This window comes from Onychomys torridus, chromosome 18 (genome assembly GCF_903995425.1).
Source record: "Onychomys torridus chromosome 18, mOncTor1.1, whole genome shotgun sequence".
Classification (NCBI taxonomy): Eukaryota; Metazoa; Chordata; class Mammalia; order Rodentia; family Cricetidae; genus Onychomys; species Onychomys torridus.
In genome coordinates this window covers 17,793,849-17,807,609 of record NC_050460.1, presented here as the reverse complement: position 1 = coordinate 17,807,609, position 13,761 = coordinate 17,793,849, and the positions used below count along the sequence as shown (strand labels likewise).

At 35.0% G+C, this 13,761-nt stretch overlaps 1 protein-coding gene across 40 annotated transcripts in view; it reads left to right on the top strand.

Moving 5' to 3' along the window:
- Rims1 (regulating synaptic membrane exocytosis 1) overlaps positions 1 to 13,761 on the top strand; it is a 499,782-nt gene that overhangs the window by 373,479 nt on the left and 112,542 nt on the right. For 11 of the 40 annotated variants that reach the window (XM_036167456.1, XM_036167455.1, XM_036167451.1 and 8 more), the window contains one exon: positions 8,488 to 8,600. In XM_036167456.1, the coding sequence (XP_036023349.1) occupies positions 8,488 to 8,600 (113 nt within the window). Of the gene's footprint in view, positions 1 to 1,131; positions 1,204 to 7,262; positions 7,446 to 8,487; positions 8,601 to 12,120; positions 12,151 to 13,761 lie in introns of all 40 variants that reach the window. The other 29 variants (XM_036167454.1, XM_036167453.1, XM_036167438.1 and 26 more) reach the window with 5 other exon arrangements.

The window sequence follows — 13,761 nt, the reverse complement described above, 5'->3', positions numbered from 1 at the left end:
ACTGTGTTTCTAGTGTCCAAGAGGCACTTAAATTCTAAGTAAGAACAGATACATGCCTCAACATTTTCTGAAGAAAAGACTTTGGACAGTGTAATAGGCATAAATTATAACGATTCAGTAATAACACAAGAGTACATATTCTTATAAATTTTCAAAATTATGTGTTTGTATGCCATGATACTTTATATTATATTTAAAAATATGTAGTGCTATGATAACTATGTGAAATGACAATTGACTTATTCAATTGCAAAATCATTTAGATATATGTGTCTTATATACACATTTTATCATGTTATACATCTTAAATACATAGCTGTCATAAGTTTTATATACAGAAATACATTAAGAATGTGCCCACCTGTAATAGTGATTTTGTTCATATAATAGTTCAGGCATTTAGGCTAAGTAAGTACATGTAAGCTACATTAAGGATTATCTCTTTCTCTCTCACTTTCTCTATGTACGTTGCTTTTAGGAGGAAATGACATCTTAATTTCCAGATATTAAATGTTATGTGTACTTTTTGAAAGTAAAATTAGAGGCTTTATTCTCTGTTTTATCAAGTGTAGCTAGCTCTTGTATTTCTCCCTACTTAAACTAAGCACTTGCAAGTCTCATGATTGGGTTTAATGTTTTCACCTCTGTCATCATCTTTCGTTTTTTTTTCTGTTCATACTTTGATGATGGCAAACAGAAGTCCCCTAGAGCCAAACATTTCAAAGCTTCAAAGGAATGGTCATTTAATTCCTGTGTGGTCTTTCAGCACCTAAATCATTACCATTGTAGCACTGATCATCATAGATTTCATCGCTTTTTTTTTTTTTTTTTTTAATTCAGTGGTGGAAGTCAAGTTACTGAGTAAAGGACCACACCAGATCATTGCTGTAGATGTACTCATTTAAAGCAATGCAATGTCAGCTTCTTGTGTCTCCTGTCAGCCACTGTGTCTTCCACCCAGCATCCATTTTATTTATTTGGTTTATTTTTAATTGTGACAGTATTTTCTGACAAAGCCATTTAGTTAAGCTAAGTTGTCATTGTTCATGTCTTATTTTTTTTCACTGTTTGATGTGACTGTAGCTTTATTCATCATCTATCTTGTATTTCTTTAACATTTCATTCCCACAGGCACTCCAGAAAGTCTGAAAGATCTAGCATCCAAAAACAGACTAGGAAAGGCACAGCCTCTGATGCAGACAGGTAGGCTTGCTGTCGTGGTGTGCCGCCATCTCCCTTTCTGTGTAGACCCAGGAGTGCCCTGCCTCTCCCTTAACGTTCCCCTTCACAGATACAAACAGTGATGCTCCAAGTGTCTCGTGGACATGAATCAACTGCTATGTGAGAAAAGTGGCTGAAGACACGAAACAATGTCACTGTGGGGTCTGCCCTTAATTAGTAGGTGTTAAAAAACAAGCAACCATGGGTTTTCTTCATGACCAATCTCATCGCTATGGAAGGCTGAACACATACTCATTCTTATACATGTATTGGAACTTTGATGTTTTCTTTCTGCGATCCCATCAAATGTGTCCAAGGAATCATTACTGGGAAAGTGTAAATAATTGGAGTGTGTAAGTGTGTATTCCATATTTGAACACTATCTTTTCAAAAAGTCTTATTTTCTACAGAGGTGTAATCTAAGGTTCTAAGTTTCTATAGCTGTACTTATTTGCTGTGTTTATGTATTAAAATAATCAAAGGAATTATGGATGATTTGCAATTTTTCCAGTTTTAAAGGTACTGTGTACCTTTAAGTAAAACATACTGACACTTCTTTTGACACATCTACAGAAACACCTAGAAAGTCATAGTAATATACATAATGAATAGTTGTCCATTACGCTGAGAATCCTTCAAAGCAAGAATGGAAACACAGATGAGTGTGTTCAGTATCAGATGTCCTTTAGGCATAATGAAAACAGGTATAAATAGGGCATTTGGAATTTGAAAATATTCAATAGACTAGCCTTACTGAACTAAATCAATAGATAAAACTTGGTGTAAGTTTAAAAGGGAAAATATGAGAAAACTTGAAAAGAATTTTTTAGTGTAAGTACCTATTCTTGAATGGAGAATGGAAATCTGAAGATGAGAAAGAAAAGGAAGCTAAAAATTGAACTGGAGACTTCTTAAGAATTTAAGACTGACATGACCATATATTAACATACTGAAGACTCAAATTAATTTATGAAATGCTGTCCTTAAACTGGGCAATGGATATTTGATTTTGACTTTCAGAATTATAGATCCATTTGAAAATAGTTTGGGGGCTGGAGAGATGGCTCAGAGGTTAAGAACTCTGACTGCGATTCCAGAGGTCTTGGGTTCAATTCCTAGTAACCACATGGTTGCACATGATGAGATCTGTTGCCTTCTTTTGGCATGCAGTCATACATGCAGGCAGAACACGGTATACATAATAAATAAATAATTCTTAAATAAATAAATAAATGAGGAAAGAAAGAAAGAAAATAAGAAAGAGAGAAAGAAAGAAAGAAAGAAAGAAAGAAAGAAAGAAAGAAAGAAAGAAAGAAAGAAAGAGAGGAAGAAAGAAAGAAAGAGAGAAAGCAAGCAAGCAGTTTGGAAGGTATATCAAAATACCAAGTAGATGATGGAAGACACCAGGGAGACAGAGCCTGCACACTTCACTGGTTTTATTCAGTCAGTAAACTCATGACACTTTGAGGTCTAGTTTAAGGAATAAGTAGTGATCAGCAAAACTGAAGACATTTCTTTATTATAGATTTGAAATCTGAAAAAAAAAATTAGGAGTAGAGATGTCAAAGGATTGGTTAAAATGGAAAAAGGGAAACACAGCTGAAATCTAATAATCCACAGAGAAGTTGATCCTTTAGAGAAACACTTTACCAAAGACAAGGATATGGGGGTACTGGAAACGTGAGTAGAAGAAGCAAAACAAAACAGTAATTGGACTGTGAGGAAGACATGGAGGCATGGAGCACTACCAGGTGGTTGGTAGCAATGAATACATGCCTTTACATCCTTCAGTCTTGGCTCAGCTGAAAACACCAGCCTCTAATATGTGTGGTTTTCTTTGTTTATGACTAAAGTACTTGATTGATTTTTATGGGATTCTAAGTTACATGACTAACTTTTAAGCAAATTGTTGAATACTGGTTACAAGGGAGTTGACCTGTATGTTCTAGGTCACATTAACTGTAGTTGCTGCAGGAGCTCTGAATTGGTGTGTTGCTAAGGTGAGTTAGTTCACCATGTGAAGGCTTTGGGCATTGGTTCTTTTTCTACATCTCTCCCCTCTTTTCCTTTGATTCCCTCTCATCTGCCTTCCTGCTCCCTCCTTCTCCTCCTGCCTTCCTCCCTTCCTCCCTCCCTTTCTTTTTTAAACTGCTTTTAATGAAATTCAAGGTCATGTGAGTGTTAGACAAATACTCTACCAGTTGGCAATACCCCCAAATTGGAAATTGATTCTTTGGAAGCTAATAACCTCCACAAAGAAACATGACATTTCAATTATGCAGTGACTTCTGAAAAACATAGCTGTGAAATTATCAGGACTTTAAGTTTGTCTGAAGCAAACTTATCCTAGGTTGGAACAGCCTCACAAGAAAACATTTTGAAATACACTGTGACTTGTCAGAGGTGGAGAGCAGGTACAGTTGACACTGTCTTCTGCTCCCAAGCACTTTAGCGCCACTTCATCTTCCCTTTCGCTTCTTTTTTCTTTTATATAATAGACAGTTTTTCATACAACATATTCTGATTAAGGTTTCCTCTCCCCATTCCTCCCAGTTCCTCCCTGTGGCCCCTCCCATCCAGGTCCATACCCTTTCTGTCTTTCATTAGAAAACAAACAGGCTCCTAAGGAATAACAATAAAATAACAGAAGATAAATAGAAAAGCCAACAAATTAGAATATGAGAAAATGGCAAAACAAGAAAAAAAGCCAAAGTGAACTCTCTAATAAGATAAAATCTTACTTTCACCCCATGCCAGTTCAGCTGAGTGTAGCCCCATCTATCATCTGTTCCTCCCACTCTTGTGGCATTTTTCTGTTTTTGGTGTGGTACCCTATCTGACTGGATGTTCTACTTGTACTCTCATTTAGAATTGCCTACGGGTGTATTTTTTATAATTTTTGTATTTAAAAAACTTTTCCTTTCCTTTTATAAACCAACCCCTGCTCTCCCTCCCTTCCTTCTCCCACACCCCTCCACCTCCCCGCATCTCACCCCCATCCCCTCCACATAGAGGGAACTTTTCTATGTGTTGTAGCTATGTGAAGGAATCTTTACAGGCTTGTAAAAGGCTATCATAGAAGAGACCCTTTTGGAACTTAAATACTGTGTACATTCTCACCTTTTCAGCAAATCATTACAAACAGAAATCCCAAAACCTTAATTTTAAATCTTCAGTTGGGAATATTTGCAAAAATAGAGATGTCTGGCTAAAGATCTGAGATTTTGAGGGGAAGTGTGTTTAGTCCAATTTAACACAGTAGAGTTAAGTGAAGGAAGTCAGGCTGTGATTTAATCCAGAGGTAAATATTTAGATACACACTTGCAGATGGTGAGCTACTGCATACATATATTAGTATACCCACGGCAGATTATACAAACTAGATTTATTAAATGTCATTCGCATACATTTTTATTTGCAAACTCTCAGAGCATGATTCCGTTAAACCCCACTGAATCACTCAATTTTAGATGCATGTTTATATTTTGTTATAAATTCTAATATTTTTTATCCCATGGTATTAAATACAAGTCCTGTTTCAGTAACAATGTCTTGAGTAAAGTAAAAAAATGTCCCTCTAGCATGTTGAAGCTTTATGTTTGAGTATTCAGCACAAAGGTAAAGAAGCAATCATACTCACCTGTCACCTTTCAGAAAAGAAGGCCCCTGTTGGTTTTCAGCAAACCTGAGCAGGTCCAGTCTCTATCATTCTTCACTCATCTCTCTGAAAGTTACTAAATAATCCTCAGTTCTATTTATAAAATAGTGATAAATATACTTCAAAGGGTGTACAGTGCAAAAATTCATAGATATATGCACATGTGTATCCATGTAAATGCACACACACACACACACACACACACACACACACACACACACACACACACACACATTCAGAGCTTAGCATGTAGATGTCCCTACACTAACATTAAAGTTCTTACTGTTAGTTATCTTATTATTTCTTAGATCTTATTTCCTTTTTTCTGCCATCCAGTCTTGTTTTCCTTTTCTAACATGATCACTCTAAGTCTTTCCCATTCTTTTTACATTCTGTCCTTCTATGATATACCATTTTGTCAAAATGACCATGGCTCAATAGCCTCAATTCTTTCAACTCCATGCTGTTGTACCTTGAAATTCTTGTTCAGTTCTCCTTTCCATTTGTCTAAACAAACCATACTTAATTCTATCACCTTTCCTCTGCAAAACTTTGGTCATCTCTTTACAACTTTACTCTCTTGGAACTCAAGCTATGACCACATCCCTCTCTTGCTCAGAGTTGCTTTATCCATCCTCTGGGCTGCACTCGGTAGACTGACTTGTAGCAAGAACTTTTTTGCTGATGGGACAGTGGAAAGTTATTTTGTATAGAAGAAAAAAAGAGAATCAAACAGGTCTTGTGCAAAATGTTTGACTTGGAACAACTTGAGCACTTTTCAGAGTCTGCCAGCCTCCCTCATATATTATAGAGCAGTACAGTATTCACACAGAATCCATTTATATATTTCTGAAAATGGTTGTTATAACCTTTTCATATTATTGGGTGAAATATAAAAGTCCACCAAAATTATTCTTATCTAAGGTCACACATGAGTTGTTCTTAAGGGGTTAGAAATTTCACCAAGGAATGAAGTAGGATTATCATAAAATTGTAGTATCCAAGAGATGCTCCATTACTAATGTGAAAACTGTACAATTAAAATTTTAAATCACAACCAAAGCAGGTATTTTGAACAATCTGATTCTCATAATTTAATGGCTTATAAAGACAAATAGATAAAATGTTGTTTAGTGTTGGAAATAATATGTCATATAAATTCTTCCCATCTCAGTTTGATATAGTTGAGCTCACATGCACATCAACTAGAACAGGTGAACTATTTGAATAGGTAGACTGTCATCAGATTCTTTTTATGTCAGAAGTGGCAAAGACAGGTGAGGTTTCGGGGCATGACTTGGTATCTAATGAAGCCTTAGTCCACAGTCCAAGAGGATAAAATGCACCTTTGTTACAGGTGTAAGCTGCACTCTCTTGTTCTCTGAGAACTGGCATTTTCTTTTTCATTGTTCTGAAATAGATGACATAGCTTGAAGCAAAAATCAGGCTTGTTGTAAAAAATATTTACTTAGAGAAGGAATACGGAGCTAATGGAGTAAAATCTTCACAAATGCATTTTGGGTAACCAATATGTAGTATTTCACACTTAAAGACAACAAACACATTTTCTATTATTGCTATGAAAGGAGGAGATGTTACTAAACTCTTGTCAGGAAGATACCTATCAGGTACTTTTTCACATCCCTTAATTAAAAGAATACTAAAATGATGAAAGTATCAAAAGCATGCATCTGTTTTATGAAGAGATATGCACATGTATGTATATGTATCCATTTAATTCAGCAAATTGCTTCATAATGATTTTGAATACCATATGAAGATAATTACCGTTGTATTCACAAATACATTTTTAGGTAACATCATATCTAAGAGAACCTGTTTTACCCACACATTAACCATCTGTGCTTAATCAAGTGCTTAAATTAATAAAATACTGTTCAAGCTTCATTTCTATTTCTTAGTCTAGTACTAAGATGAAGAAACATGCTCTTTTGGTTTTCTATTTACCATAGAGTTACTTCTTGCACTGTAGAACTATGACATTGTATAAAAACATACACACGTTTATTTAGATTTCACATTCTTATAGAATGGAAATACCACAGTGTTCATCATTCTAATTTCACATGCTCATTCAATCAAGGAATCTTTATTGTGTTCCCCCGAAAACAAAGACTGACTTCTTTGACTCTAGAGGGTTCATAAGAAGTTGATGATAGTTGGGCAACTTAAGTTGACCCTTTATAAAGTGACATATGCTTAGATTACAGTGACATTTCCATCTCAATAACTGTGTGATGAGTATTCCTCTTGTACTTTAAAAATCACTTTAAGAGTATCCAGTTTTTCCTTGGACAAATGTGTTGGTGTTAAGTTAATGAAACCTGCTGACTGAAGATCTTTTTTGGCACTAATGTTTTAGGGTTCTCCCATCATGCCTTTCTAGAAGGGGATACGCAATCCCAAGAGCAACCGATCAACCAGTCATTAGGGGAAAGCATCCCACTCGCTCCCGGTCGAGCGAGCACTCTAGTGTCAGAACCCTGTGTTCTATGCACCACCTTGCCCCTGGAGGGTCGGCGCCACCTTCTCCGCTTCTGACAAGGTTGCTATTCAGTGTCCAACCCAGCATTCGTGTCCTGCTGCCGGGTGTTGGTGTGGTGTTGTTCCTTCCTGAGCACCTGAGGCTTTCACTCATTCTGACACCATAGTTTTTTAATCTTCTCTTTGTGGCACTTAATTCTCTCCACATCCTCTACCACATGCATCTGTTTCACCATGCTGGCAGTATTCTCTAGTTCCTGCCAGCTAGCTGCCATCGAAAATTAAATCTGGCTGTGTTCTGTCCTTTCATCTGTTTGTGGCTTATCATATAGACTTTATTATGTGAAATGCTTTATGATGAGTTTACTCACAATTAAATATCTATTTGTTTATTAAAGTATAAGAGAATGTTATAAAGTAACCTTTCATGTGTGTTCACAACACCATACAGTGTTTACAAATTCCTATCGTTACAAAGGGTTTGAATGCCAGCAGATGGAGGTCAGTTTTACCTGGGCAGGAATGAAGTATCTGCATGCCTCTCATATTCTCATTTCCAATTTTAATTCTCACATCAGAATATCCTGTAGCATGTGTCCAAGGTTATTTGCAATCCTTTTCAAGGTTTGTTGTTTGTTTCTATTTAAAAGGAATGCACAACGTATTGGAAACTAATGTCAGGCTGTGCATCAATAACTTATTATTATAAATGACTCTAAAAGGCACGTGAGTGTAGCTGCAGCTGTTTGGCAGCATGCCTTCATAACTATATAGATTATATACAGTTTGAGATCTAGAGGCTCTGGTTAGTTCTGTCAGGAAACTAACAAAAATGAATGTCTTTAAGAAAGCACAGCCTCAGAGAAAGTGAGTCACATTCTGCCTAATTCATGCATTTACTATGCAGAATGTGTACATGCCTCCTTCAGCCTCTTGTTACAGTAGTCTTTCTATATGTGTCATTTAAGGTATTTTATTTCACTGCTAGTAACCCAGTTAGGTATTTTATGCCTGATTCAGTAGTGACTGGAAAAGGAAAAAAAAAAATATGCTTCTTCTGGATTGTATTGGAATTTCATCTACCCTTTGCTGTTTGCCTACAGAACACACCGACAAGGAAGCCCAACCCAGTCTCCTCCAGCAGACACATCCTTCAGCAGTCGCCGGGGAAGACAGCTTCCACAGGTGCCAGTACGAAGTGGCAGTATAGAACAAGGTATCCGAACAAGAGAGCTCTTTGTCCAAACACCTGGAGTTGTGAAACTTCTCCTCTTAACACTCCCTTTAATTAAATGGCACCATTTTGATCATACACAACTCTCTGAATCCTAGGAATTTAAGTTTCATGTAATTTTATCCCCAGCACCTACTTTGCGTGGTCCATGCCACAAAGCAGTCAATGTTTGTTGAGTGAGTGAATAACTGAATTTAGATGGTTGTTTAATAGCGTGAGTGGAGTCTTGAATGGTTTTGCAAAGGCATAAAACTAGGTGACACATGTTTTTAAAACCTCATTACTATCTGTTATTTTATGTACAGGAAAAAGGCCTTACCTAATTTTTAAAAAAATCATTGATTGATGCGTTAGTGTTTTCCATGTTAACTCCATTGCCAATATCTTGAGTTTTAAATAGTTTGATGTTGAAAAATTACTCAGAACATATATTTATCATTTTCCTATGAGCCACATCATCCTGGTTTCTTACATCGAGTGTACCTGGGTTGTTTTCCTAAGAGAATGGCGGTGTATGTACTTGGTGGAGGGGAGATGTGCTCTGATAGTAGGACCCAAGATTAACATGAGTTAAATGTTTGAAATGCTGGAGTACTAAAATAATATTTTTCCTGACCCATTTCTTAGTAGGTCAATGACATCAGTATTTTCTCTTGTATTGATTACCAATGACTAAAAGGATCACTGAATTTTTCTCTAGCCCAGGGCTGTGGTTCAGGAACAATGAACGTAGTGAGACATCTACTGCCAATCTGTATCCTGATGAAATACCCTGAGGGTTAGCTTCCTGAGGACTTCTCCAATACTGTTGGTTGTTGCTGCAACAAATTTCTCCAAAGATTGCATTGCTTCAGTGATCAAAGTGGCCTGTTTTACCAGGCAAAATACTTGATAATAGGGACTTCAGTCTGAATAAGTGGTGTTGACTTACTAAATTCAGTACTTCAAAAGACACCATAAAATCTACATCAACAGCCAGATTTGTGTTTTTTAAAATCATGTTTCTTATTGGTACAGCATGCATTAGTGGTCAAGGGTGAGGTAAATGTGAACATTTAGTCAATTAGCAAAATACAGTTTTGGTGAAAACTGCTTCTAAAATATTAGTTATCGATTATAGAATCCACATTACTAATAGGCTTTTTCCCCCCTGAAATGATTTGAGATGATTGAGAAAAATTAATGTCATTTGAACTATACGAGCGAAAGTCCGTCAAAAGTTTAATGTTTTAACAAATAGATGATTGTGTTTTAACTTACTCATTCATGAACTCTTGTTGCACAACTGAACGAACTATAAATTTGGATGCTTCACTAGAAATCCAGTGTTGCTGGTCACACTGAAACTCAGTAAGTTATGTGATCCTAAAGTTCTTTGCATTTCCTCCAGTTGTGAGTAAAACATTCCATGTTGTATGAGGGTACACTGTGGGATTATAGTAATATTTCGGCAACAAACAATTAGACCATCTGTTTATTTTTTCAAATGTATGTTCCATTGTTAATATCTCCTGTTTATGATATTCATATTCACAGTTGTCTTTCAGAGAAAACAACCATGTGTAAGGATTGAATTGAGGTGGGAAGAAGGGATGAGTGGGAGTTATTTTGATATTTATCATAACAAATGCTTTAGTGAACACAGATGCTTGTTGAAGGTTCCTGAAACATTCTGATATAGAAGAGCTTTTAGAATGGAACAGTCATCATGTACTATTTAATCTAAGCATTCCAAGGTGTACTTCATATTAATACAGGCTCTGAGGCTTGTGATAAATCATAGCGGTGTCTTCTGTCATCTTCTCATGGGTGTTTTCATACTGAACAGGTCACGTGACACAGTTGTCCTTTACTGTTTTCTAATTTGATCCATGGGATAGACATTACTGAGTACATCTTATTTATGATAAATTCCACTGTTCTTAAGGTGGTCTAATTATGACATCCATTTCCCTTTCGATGGATTTGTTAGACTATAGTACTATGTGGGAATTAACATCAACTGAAGTTTGTTTGTGACTGCCTAAGCTCTTACTCACTTGACTTCTGGTTTTTCCTGTTTAATCTCTTATAAAGGGCTGACTTACTGTTTTTAAAAGTAATTCAGTTGATAAAAAGCTGATTGGTAAGAACAAGGTATTTTCAGTGGTTATGTTTCCTAGATAGTTAGTAATAAAATTACTTGATACAATCAAAACTTAATTTTATTAATGCATTTTCTTTATATGATTATCTGTATTATTGTTTTAGGTTGTATACAAAGATAATTTGATTTGATGGATATATTTTTAAATTTTTATCAATGATATGTATTGTATCTTCTGTACTATGAACAAATTTTCCAGTTTTAAAGACTCTCATTTTAAAAGATATATTTATTTACTATTTGAAAAATATTTTAAAATTCCCTTTAAGAAATTGGAGTAAAAGCCAAATACATGAAATCCGGTTATGTAAAAGTAGGTGTCAGTACATATTTTGAGATAAACGCAGGGTAAAATATACTGTATACTTTAGAATACTCAGTCTGTAAAAACTGAAATTAGAGAGTTCTTTGAAATTTTTTATTGCATATCAGTATTGAATACAACACAGTATCATTTTACATAGAATGAAGATGAAGGCAGCTGTGAATGATTGTATAAAAATATGTGAATTTCTCAAACAGGTCAGTTAGCTGTTTCACTGGTGCTTCTTGGTGAAGCATGTAAAGACCATTCATAAACAGTTAAGGGCAAGCCAGTGATTCAATATTGACTTTGCATGTCCTACACAAAATATGGGACCATACTTTCACCTCTCTTCAGATGTGACTAGACTGGTTATTTTGCACTGAAGACTGTAACAGCAAAGAGGTAGATAAAAGGTTTTATGAAATACCTAATATATGTAATCTGTAAAAAAAAGTTAGTAAATTTATCTTAAGATATTTGCTATAAGTAAGAGGAAAAGGGAAAGACTACTTAAATTGAGATATACATTGTTCACACAGAAAATGCTTTAGAAGTGTTTCCATTCCATGCTGTAGGTTATATATTCAATAGAAAAATGGGATTAATCACATGGAATTTCAAATCATAGGAAATGGCAATTTTACAATTAAAGTGTCTATGTAGATTAAGTATGCTTTCAATATATCTACAGTACAAACCAGTGGTGGATTTAAATTATAATGCTTCAGTAAAATTTTGCCAAACTATGCAGTTCTTAAAAGTCAAGAAAACATAGTGTAGCGTATGCGTTGGAAATATCAAAAAAGTTAATTTTTCCAGTATTTGTGTTTTGTTTAAATCTTTGAATTGCTGTATTCATTTTTGAATTAATTTCAATACTATATGTGAAACTTTCTCATGGTTTATCATTGTGGTTTACCATGTCACCTTATGCGTTATGCATTTTTATTATCCATGCCATTTTGTTAGTTCACATTCCCATGTCTAACTATAAATTTGCTGATTTCTTTCTTTTGTTTCCATCATTATGTGCATTTAATTCATTGAAGAACAAGAAAAATGTAACTCTCCTACTAAAGGTAAATATTAATGTAATTTTTGATCATTCATACTGTTACTTTTATAGTATGTAAGAGCTATGCAACTATTAGAATAATGATCAAAATTAATAGGTAGCTATTTCTCTGAAGTGATTGTACCACTTATCAATTCTTTCATATTCCCAAAGTATAGATCAAGGAAGAAAACATCTTAAAACTAAAAATTGTATTGATGCAAAATTCATTTATCTACATTGATAAGTAAAACAATTCTGTAAACTAATAATGTATAATCTTGCAATCTAATATTTTATTTTATTATAGGAATTCATGACATAGTCTTTATTTTTTTTCTGAGTTTCCTTGGGTTGATTCTATTTTCCTGCTCTCATAGATAAAGGATTCTGATTTACGATAACCTTCTCTGGCTACTATCTATTGTATAGAATAGAAATTTCCTATGTTTTATTGTCTAGATAGCGGAGCTTCATGGAGTTTCTAAACTTCACTGTGGTCAGGCATGTTTAGAAAAGCTACCTATATTAAATGCTCATGGCTTCAAGATTGTTTTTATTATTAATCCTGTCTCTCTGAGAGACATGGGAAGTAGAATTCATCCAACCCTTTCTCCTGAGAAGTCTTCAACCTCTTCTTTGGCTTTTTAATCAAAAATTATTTTTGACCTTTGCACTTAAATTTCAAGTGAATTTCTGGCTTCCACCCTCAAGATTTTTACTGCTGATATCAATTCTTTTTCAGAATTATATCTGGCCTGAGGATATATGAGTTTTTTTTAATATGAGTTTATAAATCAGTCTAATAATGTTTTAATAATGCTTTAACTATGTAATGTTGATAGTTGTCTTTATCAGATATTTACAAGCAATTTGAATTGATTGGTTTATTGTAGTTACTGTCAAGGTTAGTCATAACAACAGCACTGTTCCTATTCAAGATCTCTGGCCTTGGGGTTGGAAAGATGTCTCAATGGCTAAGAGTACTTTTTAGTCTTGACAAGGACCTGAGTTCTGTTCCCAGCACTCACATCAAGCAACTCAAACCCCTTAGAAGTCTAGTTTCAGGGACCCAGTTCTCTCATCTGAACTCTGTGTGTGCCTGCACACAAGTGGTGCACATGAATGCAGAGAGAGAGAGAGAGAGAGAGAGAGAGAGAGAGAGAGAGAGAGAGAGAGAGAGAGATTGATTAAAAATAAAAGATCCCTGCCCTTTACTACTTATGAATAATGGAGAACAAAAAGGTGTTTTCTTATTCTTCACTTTCATTCACTATATTTTGAAAATCTTCTTTTAATAAACTCAAATACACCTAGCATATGTTGTAAATCTCAGTATGGGAGATTTTATTCAGTTCTTTTCTGTTTTGTTTGAAGTTATACAGAATGGAATTATATGTCAGGCACAGAGGGTAACCATCTGAACATATACTGTTTGATGTACTAGGAACAAATAGTAACTAAAGCGAAAGGCTCTTCAATGAAATGAATAAGCTGCTATCTTAGGTTTCAATAAGCTCATGACCATGACCATCTTGTGTTCTTAATTTAGGTATCAGAAGCAACTTTATATTCAATAGTACAAATATAAATGGTGTGTGTTTTCTTAGATTCAGAAGAATATTGCTCGATTTTT